At 44.7% G+C, this 27304-nt stretch overlaps 1 protein-coding gene across 1 annotated transcript in view; it reads right to left on the minus strand.

Annotated features, from left to right (window-relative positions):
* The window catches only part of PLXDC2 (plexin domain containing 2), a gene marked incomplete at both ends in the record, with an annotated part of 302364 nt that extends 278182 nt beyond the window's left edge, over window positions 1-24182 (minus strand). Inside the window, one exon of the mRNA XM_081343300.1 lies at window positions 24071-24182. Coding sequence (XP_081199426.1) covers window positions 24071-24182 — 112 coding nt within the window. The remainder of the gene's footprint in view (window positions 1-24070) is intronic.
* Window positions 24183-27304: the final 3122 nt, after the last annotated feature.

The following is a 27304-nucleotide window of genomic DNA, read 5'->3' on the forward strand; positions in this document are numbered from 1 at the left end:
AAGAGTGTTTGCTATGACCATCGTATTCTCTTGACAAAATTCTATCAGCCTGTGCCCTGCTTCATTTTGTACTCCAAGGCGAAACTTGCCTGTTATTCCAGTTATCTTTTGGCTTCCTACTTTAGCATTCCAATCCCCCATGATGATAAGGACATCATTTTTTGGTGTTAGTTCTATAAGGTGCTGTAGGGCTTCATAGAACCGGTCAATTTCATCCTCTTCAGCACTGGTGGTTGGGGCATAGACTTGGACTACTGTGATATTGAATGGTTTGCCTTGGATTCGAACTGAGATCATTCTGTCATTTTGAGGATTGTATCCCAGTATTGCTTTTCCTACTCTTTTATTGACTATGAAGGCTACTCCATTTCTTCTGAGGGATTCTTGCCCGCAGTAGTATACCTGATGGTCATCTGAATTAAATTCACCCATTTCTGTCCATTTTAGTTCGCTGATACCTAAGATGTCGATGTTCAGTCTTGTCATCTCTTGTTTAACCACGTCCAGCTTTCCTTGATTCATGGATCTTACATTCCAGGTTCCTATGGAGAAAAAATCTTTACAGCATCAGACTTTCCTTTCACCACCAGACACATCCACAGCTGAGCGTCCTTTCGGCTTTGGCCCAGTCGCTTCATTCTTTCTGGCGCTACTAGTACTAGCCCTCTGCTCTTCCCCAGTAGCATATTGGACGCCTTCCGACCTGAGGGGCTCATCTTCCAGCGTCATATCGTTTTGCCTTTTGGTACTGTCCATAGGGTTTTCATGGCAAAGATACTGGAGTGGGTTGCCATTTCCTTCTCCAGTGGATCACGTTTTGTCAGAACTCTCGGCTATGACCTGTCCGTCTTGGGTGGCCCTGCACGGCACAGCTCATAGCTTCATTGAATTACGCAAGCCCCTTCGCCACGACAAGGCAGTAATCCATGAAGGGGCTTATATTGTTTACCTTGCACTAATGTTAAGCTATAGTTAAGGTAAAGCAATTAAGCTGAGGAGCAGTGTCTTCTAACAGTTGGATTGCTAGATGTGACCATACATGTTTTTTACCATCTTTCTTTGCAATTATTGCACTGTACAATAAGGAAGTTTCTCCTAATACTTAACCTTTACCTGCTTCTTCATGGCTTTACCTTGTTGGTTCTTATCTTTCCCTTTAGGACAAAAGAGAAAAAAATCTATTCCCTCCTCAGTGTGACAATCCTTACGATATCTGAAGACTGCAATCATATCTTCCCCTCAGACATCTTTTCTGTGGGCTAAAACTACCCAGATCCTTTAACCATTTCTTATAACACAATGATATAATTTTATACTATTATACCAAAAGGAAAATCCATTCCAATTTTATTAGCTACTATTAAAACTGTGGATTGTAGATATTTCTTGTCAAGGATGGTAAAACACAGGAAGAATAAATATACTGCAACAATACCTCAGAAACTATTACAGAAACAGGAGATTTTTTTAAAAAATAACAAGGTTTGAATCTTCTGGACCCTTTAAGCATCTTAGAAATCACAAAATATCTGCTATTTTTTATTTCATGATCAGAAACAGACTGGAAGAGGAAATATCAGATTTTGTTACCCAGTGCTTTTATTACACAGAAAATTTTAAACCAAAAGAAGCAGCCATTAAATAATGATCCAAACAATAATGTTTCAGTTTAATAATTTAAAGATTCTTCTGCAAACTCCTGTGTCATGATACAATTATAGTGGCATTGTAAATCTTTAAACAGTTTCTTACATCATTCAAGCCAAGTTTAGAACTTAAGGCCACTTTGATATTCATTTAAGACCTGAGATAACCAAATTTACCTCAGCTGAATGCAATAAGAAACAATAAGAGGTTTCCAGTGTTAATAGTAATCTGTTGAAAGAAAGCATCAAACCAAAGAAATTTTATATAATAAGAATGAAAACATCATTCATAATGAATCTGGATGCTATTACTACAAAGATACTATAGACTTTAAAATTTAAACCAATAATATACTGTCCCTATGCATAAGTTGAACTATGTAATATTCTGGATGCTTGATTTGCAGTCCACAAATTCTTGCACTACAAATAATTAATCTAGTGTTTGTTGCAGTGTAATCAGGAAAGCATGGTCTCTTAATTTATTTTCCAAATGAATTCTACACTAGCAAAGTGACAAACTTGAACAAGAAATATCTGTCTGTCTGTCTATCAACTATTTATTGTTTATTATCTATCTATTGTTTATCTATCTATCTATCTATCTATCTATCTATCTATCTATCTATCTATCTATCTATCTATCAAATTTATATGGAAAGCCATCTCACGAACAAGTGACTGAGTGGCGGACAACAAAACTAAAATCAGTTAAAATATAATTGTTGTTGTTATATAACTTAAAACTATAAAAACACAGGGCTAAGGAAGAACAAATGTTACAATGGACCTACCCCAGTATCTCACTGGTCCTCCGGAGTCCCCAGACCCTATGGCACTACCAGCTTTTGAGGGATTTCCAGATACTCAATAAGGAGTGAGCCAGTCCCATTTTATGAGGGTAGAAATGTTCCATAAAATGGATGCCACAATAGAAAAGGCCCTATGCCAAGGAAATTGCAACTTATTAAAAATAATGCTTTAATTGTCTTGTGATAAAATATTTGTTCAGAACAAAATATTTTATTTAAAAATCTGAAATAACAGAGAGCAGAAAAAATCCCTACAAATGTGATTTCATCTTTTGAATTCCTGAACATCATCTCATCTTTGATTAACATCTGACAAAAAATGATAATAGTAAATAATTAAACAACTGGCTGGCACATTCTTCATGGCTCATAACCCAAATATCTGTGAGACCTCCTGCTTCCAACAATATAATATCTGCCCAACAAGATCAAGTAGAATGTGGCCCCTTATATCTGGATGGCTCTTCTTCCTGGTACTTAGGATGGTATTAACACATTATTCCATCAGGTCTTGTCATCCTTCTCTGAAAATGGAATATTTCTTTATTTTTGGTTATATTGATGAAAGGTCAATAATAATGATTTGTTTTCTTTTTATATTATCTTTTTACCAACTAATAGGGGCTGGGATATAATATCATTGCTTAGAGTCATTCATAACTGAAGCAGTCCATAAATGTGCTAAAAAAAACCCCCAAACCTCTATCAGATACAACAGAATCCAAATACACCTCACTAATGGAGCCTGCTGATTATGGTCCTAAGTTGTGACAGTCATAAAGTAAGGTCATCGTTAGACTGAACGATTTTATGGGGGAGGCCATTAATTAAACATGGCAGTCATAAATGGAATATTATGTTTGTTAAGCAAATGCTACAGTCATTAAGTGAATCCATTGTTTGCTATGGGGTGTTTTTGCCAAAAATTGAAAGTAAAAGCTGCTTTTTTCATGTGACTGCTGAATATGCCATTAATGCAGGTTGGTTTCCAAGCACTGTAACTTCAAACAGTCCCTAAGCAACTTGTGATAAGTCAAGAATCACTTGTGAGTTGCATGTCTCCCACATCTGATGTGGAAAATGCAAAAAGAAAACAGTAGAGTGCTGTAGGATAGAAACTGTTGTACAAGGAGAAATATGCTTGTTAGTTAAAGCTGGATGCTTTCCAAATGATTTAAGCCAGAATATCATCATTTTGACAAAGAAACTGCTAATACTGAAGAATCAATCTAGGGTAAAATCTGAATGCTTAAGGCTAACAAACAATACCTGCTCTGTTCTTTTTTTAATGACATCTAGTCACTAGTTTCATATCACAAAAAGACAAAATTACAAATTACATCAAGACAAAATTACAAATTACATCTATTGTCTTCTCAAGACTTGAATGACTAATGATCTCATAAGAAAAATAAGCAATCCACAAGACCCAAGCTATAAATTCTACTGGAGATAATATTGGAACAGAGGCAAGAGTACTATCGACCAAATCCTGTATTATCAAATCAATCAGTTTATAAGCAGTAGTTAACCAAGGTATTGTAAGAGAATACCTGAAAATAAACAAGTGTTTGAGTAGCTACTAGTCTGCATTCTATTTGTATCGTATATCTCCTAACTGATGGAATGAAAGCAACATTATAGTAGCTTGCAAGCTTGCATAAAACAGGGATGTGCATATTTGGGATAAAACAAAGGTTTGGCTGTACTTGTAGACAATGATGATTATATGATCCTTCAGCTTCTCCAATGTTACACCTGTCACTACCCAAGCATATGCCGCAACTGACTGATACTATCCTTACTGTTAGCAGCTAATGTTGCATGTGACAAAGATATTACTAAATCTGATAATGAAAATTTCTTTTTATTGCTAAAAAGTCTTACACTAAATTTTTCCCTGACCAAAGCCATGATGGCCAGAGGTTTCCTGAGTGTGTATGGTTTATCTACTAATGATCATGTCACATGGATGTTTGTGGCTTTGAATATAACATAATTAACTGATCAACAGCATGAATTAATGGTATGGTATCTTGATGTCTCTGAAACTTAAATGAAAGGAGAAAGATGTAATGGATTTAAAATAAGCAGGTCTGATTAGATGGAGTTTATATGCAAGAATTGGTCACAGGTTTAATTATGAAAAACAATTTCAAATATAAATCAGAAAATATGACATTTAGTTTTATAGCAGGCACTATCTTATTTCCTTATGCTCTAAGCTGGCATGCTGAATGTAAAATCGAAAACTATGTATGTATTTCTGATGTTATACACAAATTAACAGAAGGGAAGAACATTAGGGTAAAATTATACAAAAATCTGTTTACCTGTTTTTAACCCTACCTTCTGAAAGGCAAGTCCCTTCTCCAAACCATAGCATTCATATCCTATAAGATAACTAACTGTGACTCTGTTAACCCATCATTCTTAACTGGGTTGAGGGTAGGAGGATTAACATATGTGAATGCCATAATCTGATCAATTAATACTAAAAAGTAACCAAAGGAATTATATTTTAGTTTGAATCAACCTTGCACTGTTTCAGATTAACTCCCTAATCCCTTCTAAGGAAACATGTTATTATTTTTTCTGTTTCTGAAGAAAGATGAAATCCTAGAAAGACCTTACATCAATAACTAAGGGCTTGGCTAGGCACTATGTCTCTGGTTCTTTTTAATTTTCATTCCCTAAGCCACATACAGAAGTAGAAAAGATGCAGAAGGAATCCACACCTAACTGGACCATAATAGCAAACCAAACTTTGATAGCTTCCAACCTTCTCTGAACTAGATTGGAGCACTCAAAAGAAAATTGCTTCATGACTGACTAGGTCATCCTCAATCACACACTGCTGGCATAAGAGGATGAGTTAATTTCCTCAGAGAGCAATTAACCTGGCCTACCATGTCATCAGAAAGTTTCACTCATCATTTCTTAAGTGTTCAAACATTTTCTCCCTCCAAGTTTAAAAATGGCAGTTCACAAAGAAGCTCCCCCCACAAAAGAATCAAGAGACAAGATGATGCTACCATACATATGTGTTAAGCTGGTAGATCAGAGTATACAAACAAAATTCGTTTCTAGTATCTGGAGGCCAAAAGTTTAATACAAAAGTAAGAGTATTGCAAAGGAAATAGTCCTTTTGAGATTACTCCAATCACATATGCATGGATACAAGGAGTTGTGTCATATTGAGATAGATGCTTGTAACACACATTTACATTCCACCAGGAGCTCACTGTGGTATAAATCCATACATTTCTTTTTTCCCTTTACAACAATTCCCCAAGATCAACTGGTAGAGACATGACTGTCCAAAAGACAGCTTTCTTATCTAAAGGTCTCACTAATTCTAATTTAACTTCTTAGCCACACTGGATCACCATTGCACAGGTTTCTATATACCGTATATACTTGAGTATAAGCCGACTCGAGTATAAGCCGAGACCCCCAATTTCACCCCCCAAAACTGGAAAAAGTTATTGACTCGAGTATAAGCCGATCCGCCGTTCTGCAAGCCTGAATACACAGGAATACCCTGTGTGGCCGCGGCTCGTCGGCAGGTCTCCGTTCCTCCTGCCGACCTTTGGGGAGGTTTGGGCGCCTCCCCAAACCTCCCCAAACGTCGGCAGGTCTCCGTTCCTCCTGCCGACCTTTGGGGAGGTTTGGGCGCCTCCCCAAACCTCCCCAAACCTCGGCAGGTCTCCGTTCCTCCTGCCGACCTTTGGGGAGGTTTGGGCGCCTCCCCAAACCTCCCCAAACCTCGGCAAGTCTCCGTTCCTCCTGCCGACCTTTGGGGAGGTTTGGGCGCCTCCCCAAACCTCGGCAGGTCTCCGTTCCTCCGCGCAGACCTGCCGACCTTTGGGGAGGTTTGGGCGCCTCCCCAAACGTCCCCAAACCTCGGCAGGTCTCCGTTCCTGTTTGGGGAGGTTTGGGCGCCTCCCCAAACCTCCCCAAACCTCGGCAGGTCTCCGTTCCTCCGCGCAGACCTGCCGACGTTTGGGGAGGTTTGGGCGCCTCCCCAAACCTCCCCAAACCTCGGCAGGTCTCCGTTCCTCCTGCCGACCTTTGGGGAGGTTTGGGCGCCTCCCCAAACCTCCCCAAACCTCGGCAGGTCTCCGTTCCTCCTGCCGACCTTTGGGGAGGTTTGGGCGCCTCCCCAAACCTCCCCAAACCTCGGCAAGTCTCCGTTCCTCCTGCCGACCTTTGGGGAGGTTTGGGCGCCTCCCCAAACCTCGGCAGGTCTCCGTTCCTCCGCGCAGACCTGCCGACCTTTGGGGAGGTTTGGGCGCCTCCCCAAACGTCCCCAAACCTCGGCAGGTCTCCGTTCCTGTTTGGGGAGGTTTGGGCGCCTCCCCAAACCTCCCCAAACCTCGGCAGGTCTCCGTTCCTCCGCGCAGACCTGCCGACGTTTGGGGAGGTTTGGGCGCCTCCCCAAACCTCCCCAAACCTCGGCAGGTCTCCGTTCCTGTTTGGGGAGGTTTGGGCGCCTCCCCAAACCTCCCCAAACCTCGGCAGGTCTCCGTTCCTCCGCGCAGACCTGCCGACCTTTGGGGAGGTTTGGGCGCCTCCCCAAACGTCCCCAAACCTCGGCAGGTCTCCGTTCCTGTTTGGGGAGGTTTGGGCGCCTCCCCAAACCTCCCCAAACCTCGGCAGGTCTCCGTTCCTCCGCGCAGACCTGCCGACCTTTGGGGAGGTTTGGGCGCCTCCCCAAACGTCCCCAAACCTCGGCAGGTCTCCGTTCCTGTTTGGGGAGGTTTGGGCGCCTCCCCAAACCTCCCCAAACCTCGGCAGGTCTCCGTTCCTCCGCGCAGACCTGCCGACCTTTGGGGAGGTTTGGGCGCCTCCCCAAACGTCCCCAAACCTCGGCAGGTCTCCGTTCCTGTTTGGGGAGGTTTGGGCGCCTCCCCAAACCTCCCCAAACCTCGGCAGGTCTCCGTTCCTCCGCGCAGACCTGCCGACCTTTGGGGAGGTTTGGGCGCCTCCCCAAACGTCCCCAAACCTCGGCAGGTCTCCGTTCCTGTTTGGGGAGGTTTGGGCGCCTCCCCAAACCTCCCCAAACCTCGGCAGGTCTCCGTTCCTCCGCGCAGACCTGCCGACCTTTGGGGAGGTTTGGGCGCCTCCCCAAACGTCCCCAAACCTCGGCAGGTCTCCGTTCCTGTTTGGGGAGGTTTGGGCGCCTCCCCAAACCTCCCCAAACCTCGGCAGGTCTCCGTTCCTCCGCGCAGACCTGCCGACCTTTGGGGAGGTTTGGGCGCCTCCCCAAACGTCCCCAAACCTCGGCAGGTCTCCGTTCCTGTTTGGGGAGGTTTGGGCGCCTCCCCAAACCTCCCCAAACCTCGGCAGGTCTCCGTTCCTCCGCGCAGACCTGCCGACCTTTGGGGAGGTTTGGGCGCCTCCCCAAACGTCCCCAAACCTCGGCAGGTCTCCGTTCCTGTTTGGGGAGGTTTGGGCGCCTCCCCAAACCTCCCCAAACCTCGGCAGGTCTCCGTTCCTCCGCGCAGACCTGCCGACGTTTGGGGAGGTTTGGGCGCCTCCCCAAACCTCCCCAAACCTCGGCAGGTCTCCGTTCCTGTTTGGGGAGGTTTGGGCGCCTCCCCAAACCTCCCCAAACCTCGGCAGGTCTCCGTTCCTCCGCGCAGACCTGCCGACCTTTGGGGAGGTTTGGGCGCCTCCCCAAACGTCCCCAAACCTCGGCAGGTCTCCGTTCCTGTTTGGGGAGGTTTGGGCGCCTCCCCAAACCTCCCCAAACCTCGGCAGGTCTCCGTTCCTCCGCGCAGACCTGCCGACCTTTGGGGAGGTTTGGGCGCCTCCCCAAACGTCCCCAAACCTCGGCAGGTCTCCGTTCCTGTTTGGGGAGGTTTGGGCGCCTCCCCAAACCTCCCCAAACCTCGGCAGGTCTCCGTTCCTCCGCGCAGACCTGCCGACCTTTGGGGAGGTTTGGGCGCCTCCCCAAACGTCCCCAAACCTCGGCAGGTCTCCGTTCCTGTTTGGGGAGGTTTGGGCGCCTCCCCAAACCTCCCCAAACCTCGGCAGGTCTCCGTTCCTCCGCGCAGACCTGCCGACCTTTGGGGAGGTTTGGGCGCCTCCCCAAACGTCCCCAAACCTCGGCAGGTCTCCGTTCCTGTTTGGGGAGGTTTGGGCGCCTCCCCAAACCTCCCCAAACCTCGGCAGGTCTCCGTTCCTCCGCGCAGACCTGCCGACCTTTGGGGAGGTTTGGGCGCCTCCCCAAACGTCCCCAAACCTCGGCAGGTCTCCGTTCCTGTTTGGGGAGGTTTGGGCGCCTCCCCAAACCTCCCCAAACCTCGGCAGGTCTCCGTTCCTCCGCGCAGACCTGCCGACCTTTGGGGAGGTTTGGGCGCCTCCCCAAACGTCCCCAAACCTCGGCAGGTCTCCGTTCCTGTTTGGGGAGGTTTGGGCGCCTCCCCAAACCTCCCCAAACCTCGGCAGGTCTCCGTTCCTCCGCGCAGACCTGCCGACCTTTGGGGAGGTTTGGGCGCCTCCCCAAACGTCCCCAAACCTCGGCAGGTCTCCGTTCCTGTTTGGGGAGGTTTGGGCGCCTCCCCAAACCTCCCCAAACCTCGGCAGGTCTCCGTTCCTCCGCGCAGACCTGCCGACGTTTGGGGAGGTTTGGGCGCCTCCCCAAACCTCCCCAAACCTCGGCAGGTCTCCGTTCCTGTTTGGGGAGGTTTGGGCGCCTCCCCAAACCTCCCCAAACCTCGGCAGGTCTCCGTTCCTCCGCGCAGACCTGCCGACCTTTGGGGAGGTTTGGGCGCCTCCCCAAACGTCCCCAAACCTCGGCAGGTCTCCGTTCCTGTTTGGGGAGGTTTGGGCGCCTCCCCAAACCTCCCCAAACCTCGGCAGGTCTCCGTTCCTCCGCGCAGACCTGCCGACCTTTGGGGAGGTTTGGGCGCCTCCCCAAACGTCCCCAAACCTCGGCAGGTCTCCGTTCCTGTTTGGGGAGGTTTGGGCGCCTCCCCAAACCTCCCCAAACCTCGGCAGGTCTCCGTTCCTCCGCGCAGACCTGCCGACCTTTGGGGAGGTTTGGGCGCCTCCCCAAACGTCCCCAAACCTCGGCAGGTCTCCGTTCCTGTTTGGGGAGGTTTGGGCGCCTCCCCAAACCTCCCCAAACCTCGGCAGGTCTCCGTTCCTCCGCGCAGACCTGCCGACCTTTGGGGAGGTTTGGGCGCCTCCCCAAACGTCCCCAAACCTCGGCAGGTCTCCGTTCCTGTTTGGGGAGGTTTGGGCGCCTCCCCAAACCTCCCCAAACCTCGGCAGGTCTCCGTTCCTCCGCGCAGACCTGCCGACCTTTGGGGAGGTTTGGGCGCCTCCCCAAACGTCCCCAAACCTCGGCAGGTCTCCGTTCCTGTTTGGGGAGGTTTGGGCGCCTCCCCAAACCTCCCCAAACCTCGGCAGGTCTCCGTTCCTCCGCGCAGACCTGCCGACCTTTGGGGAGGTTTGGGCGCCTCCCCAAACGTCCCCAAACCTCGGCAGGTCTCCGTTCCTGTTTGGGGAGGTTTGGGCGCCTCCCCAAACCTCCCCAAACCTCGGCAGGTCTCCGTTCCTCCGCGCAGACCTGCCGACCTTTGGGGAGGTTTGGGCGCCTCCCCAAACGTCCCCAAACCTCGGCAGGTCTCCGTTCCTGTTTGGGGAGGTTTGGGCGCCTCCCCAAACCTCCCCAAACCTCGGCAGGTCTCCGTTCCTCCGCGCAGACCTGCCGACCTTTGGGGAGGTTTGGGCGCCTCCCCAAACCTCCCCAAACCTCGGCAGGTCTCCGTTCCTGTTTGGGGAGGTTTGGGCGCCTCCCCAAACCTCCCCAAACCTCGGCAGGTCTCCGTTCCTCCGCGCAGACCTGCCGACGTTTGGGGAGGTTTGGGGAGGCGCCCAAACCTCCCCAAAGGTCGGCAGGAAGAACGGAGACCTGCCGAGGTTTGGGGACGTTTGGGGAGGCGCCCAAACCTCCCTAAAGGTCGGCAGGTCTGCGCGGAGGAACGGAGACCTGCCGAGGTTTGGGGAGGCGCCCAAACCTCCCCAAACAGGAACGGAGACCTGCCGAGGTTTGGGGACGTTTGGGGAGGCGCCCAAACCTCCCCAAAGGTCGGCAGGTCTGCGCGGAGGAACGGAGACCTGCCGAGGTTTGGGGAGGTTTGGGGAGGCGCCCAAACCTCCCCAAACAGGAACGGAGACCTGCCGAGGTTTGGGGACGTTTGGGGAGGCGCCCAAACCTCCCCAAAGGTCGGCAGGTCTGCGCGGAGGAACGGAGACCTGCCGAGGTTTGGGGACGTTTGGGGAGGCGCCCAAACCTCCCCAAACAGGAACGGAGACCTGCCGAGGTTTGGGGACGTTTGGGGAGGCGCCCAAACCTCCCCAAAGGTCGGCAGGTCTGCGCGGAGGAACGGAGACCTGCCGAGGTTTGGGGAGGTTTGGGGAGGCGCCCAAACCTCCCCAAACAGGAACGGAGACCTGCCGAGGTTTGGGGACGTTTGGGGAGGCGCCCAAACCTCCCCAAAGGTCGGCAGGTCTGCGCGGAGGAACGGAGACCTGCCGAGGTTTGGGGAGGTTTGGGGAGGCGCCCAAACCTCCCCAAACAGGAACGGAGACCTGCCGAGGTTTGGGGACGTTTGGGGAGGCGCCCAAACCTCCCCAAAGGTCGGCAGGTCTGCGCGGAGGAACGGAGACCTGCCGAGGTTTGGGGAGGCGCCCAAACCTCCCCAAACAGGAACGGAGACCTGCCGAGGTTTGGGGAGGCGCCCAAACCTCCCCAAAGGTCGGCAGGTCTGCGCGGAGGAACGGAGACCTGCCGAGGTTTGGGGAGGTTTGGGGAGGCGCCCAAACCTCCCCAAACAGGAACGGAGACCTGCCGAGGTTTGGGGACGTTTGGGGAGGCGCCCAAACCTCCCCAAAGGTCGGCAGGTCTGCGCGGAGGAACGGAGACCTGCCGAGGTTTGGGGAGGTTTGGGGAGGCGCCCAAACCTCCCCAAAGGTCGGCAGGAGGAACGGAGACCTGCCGAGGTTTGGGGAGGCGCCCAAACCTCCCCAAAGGTCGGCAGGAGGAACGGAGACCTGGGGAGGTTTGGGGAGGCGCCCAAACCTCCCCAAAGGTCGGCAGGAGGAACGGAGACCTGCCGAGGTTTGGGGAGGCGCCCAAACCTCCCCAAAGGTCGGCAGGAGGAACGGAGACCTGCCGAGGTTTGGGGAGGCGCCCAAACCTCCCCAAAGGTCGGCAGGAGGAACGGAGACCTGCCGACGTTTGGGGAGGTTTGGGGAGGCGCCCAAACCTCCCCAAACGTCGGCAGGTCTGCGCGGAGGAACGGAGACCTGCCGAGGTTTGGGGAGGCGCCCAAACCTCCCCAAACGTCGGCAAGTCTCCGTTCCTCCGCGCCCTGCCTGCCTGCTTCTTTCCGCTGCGGAAAGAAGCAGGCAGGCAAGGCGCGGAGTTTGGGGAGGTGCGCGCGCACCTCCCCAAACCTCCCCAAACTTCGGCAGGTCTCGGACGGCGGTGGCTTGGGAGAGGTGCGGGCGATCCCGGAAGCACCAAAGCCTCGGCCGCGCACAAGTCCTCGGTAAGTTTTTTTTGTTGACTGGAGTATAAGCCGAAGTGGAATTTTTCAGCCCAAAAAGTGGGCTGAAAAATTCGGCTTATACTCAAGTATATACGGTAAGTAAACAGAAAACTAAATTTTGAAGTCATCTGAAGCAGAGAGATTCCCACAGCATAATTCTTCATAGAAATTGAAGACTCAGATACAATGCATAAATATTTGTAAGTTACTATTCCAAAATGACTGTGCAAACGTTACAACTCCCACAGGATAGCTTTGAGGATTATTAAATTCACCATATCCATTCATCTCTCCACAAAATTATTCTACTTGGTGCCGAAATAGCTCTTTTTAAAGTAATTCTTATTTTATGTGCACAAGTTTAGTTCTAAGAAACATTTTTCTATTAGGGAACAACTATCTAGCTTATATTTTTCTGAGTAAAAGCATACATTACAAAACCAAAACAAAACATTTTATATGGATTTTTTATTTGGCTTGTTTATTTAATTCTGGGAACCCTTCAATATTTCCTTAGTCAAAACAACTAGAACTATAACTTTTGGATACACTTACCAACAAAAATGAATTCAGTCAATTTAGCTCAGACATGTCAAACACAAGGCCCGGGGGCCGGATCCGGCCCGCAAAGTGCTTTCATGCGGCCCACGAAGCCATCCTGGAAACAGTGAGGGAACGGCCCCCACTGCCTTGGCCCTGGCCCAGAGACCCTCCTTCTGCCAGAGACCCTCAGATCTGTCCCACTCCTGCCCAGGCCCCCATAGGCACCCTTGATGCGAACGATGTAGAGCTGGCCACGCCCACCCAGTAGGCCATACACACTCTAGCCACGCCCACCCAGTAGGCCACGTCCACCCAGGCCACACCCACCCGGCCCCCTGAGGGCAACCACAATGCTGATGCGGCCCTCAATGAAATTGAGTTTGACACCCCTGATTTAGCTGCTGTCATGTTTAAATGGAAATGGAAAAACTGCCCATGTCTCCAATGGGACCTACAGCCTGAATTAGCTTCTCTGCATCTGTTTCTGCAACTTGAGCAATTTGACCTTGTCTGCCAAGTATCTGAATATTCATGAAACTGGTAAACCAGATAATTATTCACATGGATGGAAGAGATCATACTAAGATCAGAGACAATTATTATTCTATTAATAATTATTCTATTATTATAACAACAATCCTATTAGTTTGCTAGAGACATCTGTTTTGCCCTCTAGTGCAGAGCTCCCCAATCTTTCCAGATTGGTAGCCCAGAGGGAAAGGGAGGAGCAAGGAAATGTGTGGACGCACCCATGAACAAATGTACATGGTGGTGGTGATAGCACCCATGCATATGTGCAAGCAGGCTGCATGCACCTATGGAGGTGCTGGCAGCAGTGCTGGTACCTGTGTGCCTGCGCAAGCAGGCCACAAGTGCCCACATGTATGCAAATGGGCTGCTACCACCCATGCGCAAACAAGCCACTAGCACCCATGCACATGCACAAATGGGCTACTAGTGCCCACATGCATGTGCAAATGGGCTGCTAGTGCCCACGCACATACAGGCAGCTAGCGCCCATGCGCATGTGCAAACGGGCTAGTGCCCATATGCATGCACAAATGGGCCGCTAGTGCCTGTGTGATTCTGGCGGCAGCACTAGCGCTCTCATGTAAGTATAAAGCACTAGCACTCGCATGGTGGCGCTAGCGCAAGTAAGGTTGTACGCACATGTGTGCACTCACCAGCCATTGCCACGGCCCAGTGGCCAATAGGCCATGGCTCAGTACCAGGCCGTGGCCCACAGGTTGGAGATCCCTGCTCTAGTGAGCAATAGTGGCAAAGCAAACCATTCAGACATTTTGCTACCACGAAATATAATTCAATAGATTCAAGCTTCCAGTAATACTCAACAGACTGAAGACAGGATGGCTGAAAGTAGATCTGAATCTACTAATAGATCCCTGATACCTTTACCACATAATTGTTAAAAAGCTTTATGTCTCTTGATCTAACTACAACAACAAAATACCCCTCTGTATCAAATCATTAGATGTGGACAAGAAGGTCACACATTATTAATTTATATGTATGCATGTATGTATGTATTTATGTATGCATGTATATCCTGTCATTATTTAAAAAAAAATTCAGGAAAATGAACACACTCCATACTCCCTCCTCCTGTTTCCCCACAATAACAACCCTTGGGCTGAGGGAGAGAGAAGCTGACCCAAAATCACTTGACTGATTTTTCATGCCTAATAAAGGACTAAAATTCATAATCTCCTGGCCTTAATCACTAGACCAAACTAGAAATCTAGGGCATAGTAAGGCCCATGTACAGCTTTCCCCCAAAATAAGCCCTAGCCTGAATTTTTGGGGTGGGCCTAAGCTCTACCCCAAAAATAAGCCTGGTGGGTGCACGTGGCCAGCACAAGTGGTGAACACACAGGAGCCCACAGTGTCCGGCAGCAGCCACAGCCCACCAGCTTCTTGGAGGAGCGCAGGTAAGTCCAGTGTGAAGGCAGAGATGAGGGGGAGGCAGGCTATCCAGATGTGCTGTGCACTTTTCATCCACAGAGAATCTGGAACCTTCGTCTGCTTGCAAATAGGACAGTTGGAAACTGAGGGATTCACTCCATTTCCAACCACCCCATTTGCAAGCAGATAAAGCTTCCATCTCCATCATTTCTCTGGGCAAAAAGTACTTGGATGCCCATGGGGGGCTTGGGCAGTTCCACCCCCTCCTCCACCTGCCTCACCTCATGGCAGCAACTATCTGGCCTCCTGCCATGAGCAGTCACAGAAGTGGTCTAGTGGCTACGCAGGCTCCTGTTGGATGGGGTTGTTGGTGCTGCCACCACGAGGCAAGTCAGGTGTTGGGGGAAAAATAAGACATCCTCCAAATAAGACCTACTGCCTTTTTGGGGGGAACACAACAGATACACTATGCTATTTGCAAACCTTTCCTAAAAGAACTGTTAAAATCAATAAAACTTCCATTTGCAAAAATTAATTTAAATTTACTGAGTTTACTTCATCAATGGCTAGATTTGAATCCAAACAACTTTTTTCAGTCTTAAGCCTAGCACTTGTTCATGGAATACATTCCACCATGACATTCTTTCTTTGTCCCGTTGGAGGGACATAATTATTACCCATGCTTGAAATTCAAATGATTTGCAATATCTGAGGGGGAAAAAACCCCAAATTAATTACTTCGTTCAAAATTTAGATTTCATATCTCAGATTTCCTCTTGCATATTTTGACAGCTCTGCATACTCCGGGACAAACTCAGTTCATGTTTTCATAATGTCTCCAGCCTATTAGAAATGTCAGGTGGAGAAGAACAAACATCATCTTCAGAGATTTAGAACATAGAATGAAGAAGAGGAGCATTGAGCCTGGGAACTTCTATATGTAAAGCATACATATGTTCTGCCTTGAGATATGAAAGCAAGCACAGGAAAATGATCCAACATTGGACATGGATTTTGATGGAGTGATTAGCACGGAGATGGGTAAATTTAAACTCATTCATTTTAATAGACTTAAGCAGTTGAACAACAAAATCCAGCAATAAAGTCTTTTCCTTCCTTCCTTCCTTCCTTCCTTCCTTCCTTCCTTCCTTCCTTCCCTCCCTTCCCTTTGCTTCCCTTCCCTTCTCTAGTTCTTTTCACTGCTGAGTCTGTTGATTTCTGATTACTACCTGGACAAGTAGTAAAAGATTTCACAAGCGGTTGACATGGTCTGTTTCCTAGGAGTAAGTGAGAAAATGACTGGTTCAAGTTCACCCAGTTGGCTTTGTGCTCACAGAAAACTTGGAAATCCTAGTCTTTAGCCTGATGCCTTAATTGCTGCACCAAACTGGCTCTCATGGTCATATAGTCACCATTCCATTATTCTATTTCTTTAAAGCAGGTCTGCCTGTAAACAACCTGGGGCCCTATGTTGCTGTATTACAATTCCCTTCTGCCCCAGCTGAATGACCAGTGGTAGAGAGGCAGTAACATGTAATCAAACATCTTCTAGGACTACAAATTTTCTACTTTTGCTCTCAAGTCACAGTCATATTATTCTTCTCAAGACAACTACCGTATCTGAAATTTATTTTAATGGGAAATAAATGAGCTCAGGTTCATCAATCCTTGATACTTTTTCTGAATAAAAAGTAAATTTTGTGTATATGTCAATAAAGTTATTTATAATCTCAGTGGGTACCCATTAGAGCCTTGGTGGAGCAGTGGGCTAATGCCTCCTTAAGTAACACCAGCTGCCTGCAATTAGTGCAGGTTCGCATCCCACCAGGCTCAAGGTTGACTCAGCCTTCCATCCTTCCGAGGTAGGTAAAATGAGGACCCAGATTGTTGGGGGCAATTAAGCTGACTTTGTAATAATGCCGCTTGGGGTGTGTGTGAAAGCCCTAATAAGCAGGCATATACATAGAATGAAGGCTACTGCTAAGCTTGTAAGCCGCCCTGAGTCTTCGGAGAAGGGCGGGATATAAATGGAATTTAAAAAAAATTACTGTATTATTTTTCACAGCACACATTTTATAAGCAATTTCCTTGGTTATAATGCTGTTTTCTGTGTGCTTATCCCCAAATTATTTTCGGTTTATCTGTTTTTAAAATAACTACTAAACTTGTATTAAAAATCTGAAAAAGTGCAGATTCCAATGTGTAAATAACATTCTAGATCATTCATAAATTTAGCAAATAAGATTTGATAATGTGGCATTAAAAGAACTGCAGATAATCCTCAATTTATGACTGATTGCTTACTGACCATTTGAAGTTACAATGGATACTCCAAAAGCTATCTATAACCTGGTTCAGTGCTCTGATGGCTGCACACATCCCTGCAGTCACATGATTACCCTTCAGACACTTGGCAAGTAGCTGGTCTTTGCTGCTGGTTGCAGCATTCTCTGGTCATGTGAAAACGATTTACAATGTGTTTTGCCAATATCCAGCAGCTGGGGAGTTTCTGGTAAAAAACGCCCATAGTAATCCATTGATTCACTTAATGACAGCTGAAAAAAGTTGTGAAATTGGGTCCAGTCTCATGGGTGCCTCAACTTATGACTATCACAATGGAAAAAATATCACACTCCATGGTTGTAATTTGAGGATCACCAGTTAAGTAGCTTCATTCTGTTTTCACTGCTTCACTCTACCACATGGAAGTGCTTCCCCTCCCAGAACAGACCAGGCAGATAAAAAGTAGTTATGGCTTAGTTCAGACTTCAAATGGTACTAAGGTCTGGTTTGTTTTACTTATAGTTTATAAATATGTATACTGTCTCGAATTGTGCAATGACATGAACCTTGGTTTATAAATCACTATCAGTTCTAAACTGTATTTAGCCAAAAACCATCAAGGCACATTATAGTTTATTTTGATGTAAGAATTCAATCCCACTCTGCTATCATACAGTTCTTGATTAAAATATACAAGCTGTATATTTTAGATTGCATTTTTAAAAGTTAATTTCCTTTATTCTGAAGATAACATACTAAAGCTTCAGTAAGAGGGAGCTCCTCTCTTTTAAACCATACCATTTTCTCTGCACTGCAGTGTTATCTTGGTGTGGTGAGGTGCCAGCACAAAATTTATAATCTTAAAGGGATGAGATAGGGAAACAGACATCCCATCCTGTAAAAGAAAAGGGAATAGTGGCCACTGATTTCTGTGGGAACAAGATTCTATCTCAAGACACAGTCAAGTGACCTGCAAAGTCCTTGCTGTCAAAACTGATTTTTTTTATAATTCTGCAAAATGAAAAAATAGAATTTAATGAACAAATATATTTTATTACAGCAGCCTGTGCTGTTGCAGCAGTGGGTATTATTAAGCTTATTAGATTTACAACTGTGAGGGAGAAATTATTAAATTTAGCTATCACTTTCAACTCATCTGATATATTATCATTGATCTGCTATGATGGAAGTTTACACAAATGATTCCACCTCTGTTAAATAGCAAAATGTTAATAATAATAATAATCTGCAAGTGCTTATACAATCTTCCTCAGCCTTCTATTTTCCAAGCCTTTGCATTACCACTTCCAAAATTCCCAACTAACAGATATGTGTTAAAAACCTAACAAGCATAGCAAGCACACAGTTAGAAAGGCTATGCCAATATTTACCAGTGGTCACAAAAATAATACTGTAATAAAGCCAAAATCATTATTGCAGTAATTATCTAACTTCCTGATTTTCTCCTTTATCTCTCTTTCAAAGTCTACTGGAGTAATCTATCATCTGTCAAATCCTAAAATTATATGCACACCTTCTTTTCTTTCATGTTTTTAGTTTTTACTGTATAGATCCTTAGCCCTTATTTACATATAACAATTATTCTATTCCTGCCCATTTTGTAAGCAAATTACTTACAAATTACAATCATACAATTCTGAACCACAAAGAGCAGCTAATCTTTCTCTCTGTATCTCATCAGCCTTAACTCAAATCTGGTATTATTTATTCATGAAAAGGACAGCAGTATACAAGAGTATGATAAAATCTGTGGCATCCAATGATTTTAAACACAGTTATTACCAAAGTAATGTGCAGTGCTCCATAAATAAGCGGAAAAGCCACTTTTATGGCCATAACAAGTTTGAAAGCCTATTTTATGCTAGACACCAAAAAAGACTTAGGCATGTGGCATAGTAGGGACTGGACTCCTAAGATATAGTGGTAAATTTTGAATATATGTGTTTGTGTGTGTGTGTGTGTGTGTATGTGTATGTGTGTGTATATATATATATATATAGAGAGAGAGAGAAGCTAATATTGTAATATTGTTAAAAATTACTATCTCAAAAAACAAACCAAATCAAGTATGACTTGTTCTATACATTATTAACTTAAAATTACAACAGTATTAATTTCAAACAGCACAGACTTGACTTTGCAAATCTTACGAAATTGTACAAAATATTAGATAACAAGAGAAGGGTACCATGTACCTTGCAGATAAAAATGCAAACTATTTTGCAAAGCATGTTACCATTGAAGTGAAAGTATGAAGAAGTCATCTGAAAATTAGCCAAGAGCTTGTTTAGATATGCATTGCAATAAATCTATTTTTTTTAATCTGGTTTTGTAATTTGAACTAATCTAACCGAACTGGCAATTAAAATTGTCCAACTGATTCCACTTGAAGATTCTATTTGGTAAAGGTTGTACATGCTTAAAAGTTCATTTCATTGTCTCAAGGCACTGATGTACCAAATCAGTCTAAAAAATTATTTTCACTTGTTCTAAATAGCAGTAGGTTCTCTAAGTAACCAGCAGAGTAACCAGCCCTGCTGGTTAAGATATTCTTGGTGAAGCTAAGGAATTTTCTGCACACACTTGTCACTTTCCAGTAATTACTAGTACTAAGCAATATTGAAGGGCATAAAATAAGCTATTGGTTGTTGTTTTTTTAATCTAAGCCAATAAGGAACAAAAAATATGGATATAGGTAATAAGTACAGGAGATAAGCAATCAAATTTCAGCAAAATCATGGATTGAATAGGTGACTCCATAGTTCATTTGTAGGTTAAATGCTGTAATTCAATCTTCTCCAATATTCATCTTCAAGATGTGTTTTTCTATCAGAGCCCACACAAAATTTTTACCCAATAGTTTACCAGCAAAATTATTTTAAGAATGGTTAAAATGCCATGGTTTAATCACAATGGATTGATTTACATGTCATAAAAGTTTATAAATCACAATGCCTGTTTTCAGAGCCTAAATCACAAACAATCTTCTGATTTATTGTATTGTATAAATAGTCGCTTTTTATTTATTGAATTTCACGCCATTTCACACATATTCTAAATGAAAGAATTGAAAGAATACAGCTGCCTTGGGAATTACCCACAACCAATCAGCAAGTCTGTACTTAAAATATATCAATTTATCTGCTGTACTAAAATTGGAAATATCTGTAAAATCTCTCTATGAAAGTATCTTGTTTCCTAATTTCTGCCTTACAATTACATGAAAACTGTTGATTCTATAGTATTTTTGGCACCTATTTAATTGCTGAACTATTATATGGGTAGTCCTCAAGCTAGAACCATGAGTCCAAAACTTCTGCTGCTAAGCGAAACAGCTGTTAAGTGAGTTTTGCCCTATTTTATGACCTTTCTTGCCACAGTTGTTAAGTGAATCACTGCAATTGTTAAGTTAGTAACACAGTTGTTAAGTGAATCTGGCTTCTCCATTGACTTTGCTTGTCAGAAGGTCTTAAAAGATGATTACATAACCCCAGGAAACTGCAGCTGTCATAAATATGAATTAGCTGCCAAGCATTTGAATGTTGATCACAGGACAATAGGCAAGCTGTAACAGTCGTAAATGAGAAAAATGATCATAAGTCCCTTTTTTCAGTGCTGTTGTAACATCAAATGGTCACTAAATGAACTATTGTAAATCAAAGCGCTACTCTCGACTTAACTGATTTATTAGAAATATTTTTGCTTTCTTCTCATTTGGAAAGGTCAGAGCAGCTTCCCAGCAATTTACCAGCCAGGTGTTGATATGTCTGAACTCTCCTTAGTTTACAAAAATGCAATTATAATAATATATTCAAAGCTATCCTTAGTTTCTAAGTAGCAAAATATGGCTTGAAGCGTAACTTCAAGAGCAAACACCAAGGAACATTAATTTTCTGACTGAAAACACATTTCAAATAACAGAAAATGCAAAAACGCTATGATTGGATGACGATTATTGGATTTCCTCCCCCCATGCACTAGTTGTTCTTGAACAATTGATGATTGAAACCACTCTGAAGTGTTAACATCTATTTTAGGACCAGGAATGAATGAGTGAAATGAAGGGCATGCATGCTTACACTTAGTTTCATATTATAATGGTGACATTAATGACTGGATGCTGTATTTAGCAGATAGAGTTTAAATCCCAGTAAAATCCTGCACTTCTCAGGTAGCCTTGTTAATTGTATAGGTACAGTGAACAGAAAGTAACAACTTTAAAAAGAAATCCACCTGAGAAAGCAGCTGTCAATATTAATGGATACAAGAATGCCACACAGTATAGAGGTCTGATGATATTCACCTGTTCATTCTCCTGTGTGATATATTTCATCAGTATTTTCAAAATATTGCTGTCCAAGAATGATTTGTTACTGTAGTCCAACCGTTCTAGAAAGCGAAAAGGCTGGGGAAGGCCGATATATATCACTTGCCAACCTTCTTTTTCCACTAACCCAATAATTTTCTACAAAAAAGAATAAATGGACATAGATCTGACACCCAGATAGCATAACGCTAAGGAATATAACCGTATTTCACTGAAAAAGCAAAAAAACATTCCCAAGGAAATCTACAACAGAATTGAATTAGACTATCTAGGTATGAAATTTGCACCTTTGTGGGCCTACAAAATCCCCAATCACTGCCTTTTGCTTCAGAATAAGGAGGAATATCTATTTCAACCCTTAAATATGTTTAAAGGTAAAGTAAAATATGTTTAGAATAGGCTAATTTTTCCAGAAATGTTTAATGAGTAAAATACATGCTTAAATTCCTGCAAGGCTTTAAAGAATCCATGTTACCTCTTAAATCCCCTCAACTCCTAAAGCCAAATAAAAGGGGCCAAAAATCAAGACACCATGAGCTAATAACCCCCTCATCTTGCCACACACATACCTCTTCACTCCTATGGTCAATTTGTTTTTTAAAAATGTGTTTTCTTTATCCATTCACCGATGTTATGTACAATATTTGGCGATTGTATATGAGAACTACAGTAGTTCTTGAATTTTATGTTCTCTCTCTTTTTGTGCATGTAATACAAATATAACCTACCAAAATACAATTATTTTATTCACAAATTTCGTATTTGTCACATTCCTTTAGTTTTTGGGTTACCTTTGTTGACAGTAAACCAAGAATGCCATCCCCTGCAATTATTAGAGGATAAATCTGGCCGTGCTCAGTACAGTTTGCTTTTGTATAAATGTGGAAAATTTTTGCAGAGTTACACAGTAACTCAGGAAGATGAGACCACAGGGCATAATCTCCTGTAGAGTGCGTTATCACCCAGCCAGCTGTGTGGTTAAATGCTAGGGAAAGATTACATTTTTTGATGAAGCTTGCAACAGATCTTTCTACAACTCTTTCCCATTTTCTTAAAACTGCTCCCAATCAAGGAAATGAAAAGGCAGGAAACAGTATATTGCTTTATCTGAAAAGAATGTACAACTTTCTGAAACCACAACACTGTAGTACATATTTACCTCAGTCAATAAAACTCTTGTTTGCACCCTAGAAAAACAGGAAGCCAGAGAACGAGATTCTGGCTGTATGTTTGATAATGAAACCTCTTCTCATCTTCTTCGACAGAATGGCAGGTTTTTTAAAAAAAAGATATGGAGCTGAACGCAGACCACATAGAAGAGGAATAGGTGCTCTGAAACACAGTTTTTCTTCATATTAGGAAGGTAAAGATTCACAGTTTCAGTGAGAATGTGTGCTCGTAGTAACACAGATTGAGGTATATCACAAGATATCACAAGAAATGTAATATCCATAGTGTTCTAAGAACGCAAATAGTTTGCCTGGCATATTTTCAATTGCTAAGATTCTAACCAGCAAGCCTCGCTGGTTTTGAATTCTGGGGGTTGTAGTCTCTGGAGGGAACTGGTTGTTTTTAACCAGTCTTCTACAGCTTGGTGCTCTTCAGTCAAAGTGACCTGCAAGTGCAACTTTATGATATCGAAATGCTATTGATCAATTGTGTTTATCTTTCCTACTCTTTAAGTGGGATGGACTGTGGCTCTTTGGCAGTCAAACATTGGGTTGGAGGTTATTCTAAATTCTTACTGCAAGCAGGATATCTAATTCCTGCTCTGCACTTTGAATGACTGGGTGATAAAAGAGAACATTCAATAAACAATGCTGTTCTCAGCAGATAAAACCTGGAAAAGTTAGTCCATTCAACTTCTGTTTCACAAATTTGTTTTAAAATCAAAAGTGGTCACACTGATTCATGAACACATAACATTCCCCTCTCCAAAATTGTAATTGTGCTTCATTTACCACTATTGCTTATAAACCACAAGGCAGCTTGCATAAGAAACCATCCCAGTTTTATTCTCATAATTAGCATGTGAAGTTGGGTAACAGCCACTAACCATTAGTCATCCAGAAAGTTTCACTGTGAATTGTAGCTCTGAACCAACTTCTTCCCAATTCTAGGTTGCTTTAAACACCCAACAAAGATGATATTGAACAGTCGTGCTAAAAATCTTTCCAAGCAGACAAAAATTCAACAGGTGAAGTACCTTTTCCCAGAAAAAATGGCATAAATTGTTCCAACACTCCCACTGTTCAAAGGTAGGATAACATCATCCTGTTAATGAGTAACAATTGTTAGCTTCAGAGACATGGCTACCATCTTATCCAACTCCTCTCATCTAAAATTACCTTCCTCAGGATGCAAGATCACACCCACACCATTGAGTAGTCCCTTAATGTTCTTGAACCCACTATCCAGAGAAGTGTGTGAGACAGGAATCCAGCTGAGAAACAAGTTCCCTGGATATGCCCAGGATCCTAATCCAACTGTGGTTCCATCACACACACCATGATATCCTGCCAGATTCAGAAGGAAGCCTGCTAATAGTTCTGTCATTCCAGAAACTTCCTAGCTCTGCCTCAAGAATCTTCTCTACCCAGTCCCATCCCAAAAACTTTATTGTCACACTTGACAGAATCTTCCTGTTGTTACCCAACAAGAGAAAAGAAGTCTGCACATGCTTCCAAAACGCTTCACTTATATTACATAAATCCACTGGCTGAGACATGTTTCCTCTGCTTTGAGGTGAAACCCTGGGGCATCAAACAAACCTGGTTAGTAGCCCCAAGCCCTGAGATAAGAAATGATTTCCCACTGTGGACAAACGCAACCTTAAACAGCGAAAAATTCACTCTCGACATGAAGACACCCTCTTTTGGTCAGGGTTCACCTTCCCCAAGAATTCTTCTCACCACCAGCATCTCCCAGGCACGCTTCTTTCCTTACCGAGACTCTGCTTCGGTTTCATGGCTCCGATGAATTGTACCCGGTCAGCCAAGCACTGCAAAAGTAAAAGTGCTCCAGCAACCACCACCTTCGCTTTCCAAATCCTCGCCATTGCGCCCCTCGGCAACTGCCCCTTTTCAGCCGCTTGCGCGCTCTTTGGTCTCTCGGGTGCGCCGACCTTCCCTTTCCACCGCGTTCCCCGTACTTCACTTCCTTTAAATCCCGACTGTAAAGTCACTTTTTCTGCCGATCCGGTTTCATTCAGACTAGGAGAAAGAGAGACAAGCGCCTGCGTCTCCTTCGTCCACGACTGACTCTTTTCCTACTCGTGAAGCCAAAAAACGAGCTTAGTCCAGCAGCGCAACAACGGGGAATGTGTGTTTGCATACGCGTGGGGTGGATGTGTGCGTGTAGGAAGGTTTCAACAAGCAAAACCGAAATCGAGATTCCTGGTTGCTGAAGCCAAACTCCGCTTAGGAGAATCCAGGAGGGAGAAATCAAAACCCATCAAGCAGGCGCTTACCTCCAAGCTCCCCCACCCACTTTCATGCTCGTCCAGAGCAGAAATCAACGGTAAGAAAGGAAGGCTCTGAAGAAGATCGTGCGGTGTTGTGTTGTTTTTTTTCCCCCGTCTTAGTCAAACGTAACTTAAGTTAAACGAGGGCTTGAGGGAAGCGTATTAGAAAACAAATCCACCCAGGAGGAGGCTTCCAAATTCTTCGAGCCTCGAATTCCTGCGGTGCGATCCAGGGGAGAACTCCAATGGGCAGGTCTAACGACGAAACAAGCCCCCGTTCACTTCCAGTTGACAGTTGATTGGGCTGGTCCAGAGGACGTAGATGGCCAAGGAGCTCCCGAAAGAAAGCGAATCCCGCTTCCTCAGTGGCTTTAAGGCGATGGGTAGAATCCAGCTGCGACAAGACCTGGAAGAAGGCGGATTGTACGACTGCCCGGTTCAGCCACATAAAAACCGAGGACAAGCGCTTCACCCGCACACACGAGAGGCAACTTGCAAGGAGCCATCCAAGAGATGCCTTCTCGCCTCGCTAGGGAGTGGGCGAAGCAATCCCACGGGAGGGGGAAAGAGTGTAGCTGCCACGATCGCCGCACCTCCCACTCCCACCACCCAGCCCGCTTTCCTCACTTTAGAAAAGTCCCTTGTTTGGGGCAAGGCATAAAAGCAGCCGCCGCCACAACCGCCTTCTACTTCCACCTTTTTCTGCCGGAAGCCGGTTGCCCCAACCGAGGCGCTTTTCCTGAAAGAAGGGAGAGAAAGAAAGAAGGGGGAGGGGAGGGGCAGATGAGTCTCTTGGCTTGCCACGACCTCCTCCTTACCAGGAGATGAGCAGCGCCTCCGGGCAAATTCGGTATTTTCTCCCCTCTCTTTTTTCCTCCGGCAGATTGATCAAATGCGTCTCCCCCTCCCACAGCCTCTCGCTACCAAAAGGAGAAAAGCTGGAGCTCCTGCTGTGCTTTAGTCCACCGTGGGCAAGGGGAGGGGGGTATCGCCCGAAGGTACCGCTCGGCCTCCCCAAAACAAACACACGCGGCTGAGAAAAGCCTCCCACCGGCGCTGAGAAAGGAACCGCGTGCAACAGGGCTGGAAAGCGCGCAGAATGGAAGGCGCGAAAAAACAAGAAAGAAATCATACTTAAAGCAAATTTATGCCGAATCGGGAGGAGAAAAGTATTTAGAGGAACTGCAGCGTCCACGGAAACCCGTTCCGACAAAAGTCTAGTTTAACGTGGGTCGTGCTCTTAGGTCGCACCGCCATCTAAAGCATGAGGGGGGGGGAAAACAGAACCGGGCACAGTTCATGCCGACTCTTTCCTCAGCAACGTCACTCCCGCTCGGCCCTCGTGAGGAATTCTCAGCCTTTTAACAGCTCAAGAGCGGAAAATAGAGTAGGAGAGGGGAACAAGGACGAAGGGAGGCAATAAATCATGGCTGAATGAATGAATCGTATTCCCGCGCAGGGATTCAAGCGTTGCAGACTGCGCACGCTGCCGACGAAAATCTGTTTCCCAAACTCGTTGCTTTAGGTGTGCACGCCCCCTTTCAAAAGTGGGAGCGTTACATGTAGGACTCATGGTTGTTACGGATTTAGGCATCTGGTAAGAAATTATTTCAGATGCCCTGGCTACGAAAGACAGTTTAGTTAAAGGAAAAGAGGAAGAGATCCTTCATCCACTTGTGAAGTGTTTTGGGGTCCGGTAGGGTTCTTTGAAATAATAGTGGACATCCACTCAGACTTGGCTTGAAGTTAAGCAATGAGTACCAGGCATCAAAGCTCAGTCTCCAGCATTTTAATATAATATTTCACAACAAAAAAGTAGTATTTAAAGATTTTTTAAAAATGCTGTTTTTGCATTTTAAAAAGCTGCATAATAACTCCTGATGATTTCAGTAGATTCTTTTTCTTTTGCAGGTATTTAATGCAAAACTCGTTATTTTAGATATAGATTACTGTGTTCACACATATTTTTTTCTGAGTGAATGGCCACATGTTCATTTGCAACCCATCCATCTTTTTTCAAAATAATTTTGGTATGGATGGTAATTTATCCAAATTTATTTATCACAGGACAATATTCATTCACTTATAACTTTGAGGTGATAGACACCTTATAAACATATTCATTTTGTTTTAATTCTCAGTTGTGCTAATTTAAGCTCTTTATTTTTTATAAAAGGGAAAAGTTTCTTAAATGGAAGAATGTTGTAGTGCTATAAATATTTATTTTGAAAATAAAGAGGGGAAACATTCCTTATCAGCAATATTTTAGCAAAATAAGTATGTATACTTAATTGGTAATAATGAGCAAAAATACGTTTCATTAGTGAAAATGGGCAATCATACTTTCCATTAGCAATAATGGACAATTACAAATTACAGTATGCTATTGCATGACACAGTATAGTTGGAAGCTTTTTTAAAAAAATATTGTTTGGGTCACTAAGATACACTAAATATAAGAAGATAATTGTGTGGTCTGCCATTTTTCATGCATTTTTAATGACGTGCTGGAAAGTCTAGATCTTCAGTTGGAAGCCTTAATAGCAATCTTGAGGTGATTTAACCATTGTTGAAAAGTGTGACTGTATATGGTACATCATCTATAATGAAGTAAGAGCATCATTTTATACTTCTGTGTACTGAGCCTTAGTTCTTTTGTGGATATCAGGTTGTTGTTGTTTTTGCATTTATATAACATCTAAATTCTTTTGGGAATG

Source organism: Vipera berus (genome assembly GCF_964194415.1).
Source record: "Vipera berus genome assembly, chromosome: Z".
Classification (NCBI taxonomy): domain Eukaryota; kingdom Metazoa; phylum Chordata; class Lepidosauria; order Squamata; family Viperidae; genus Vipera; species Vipera berus.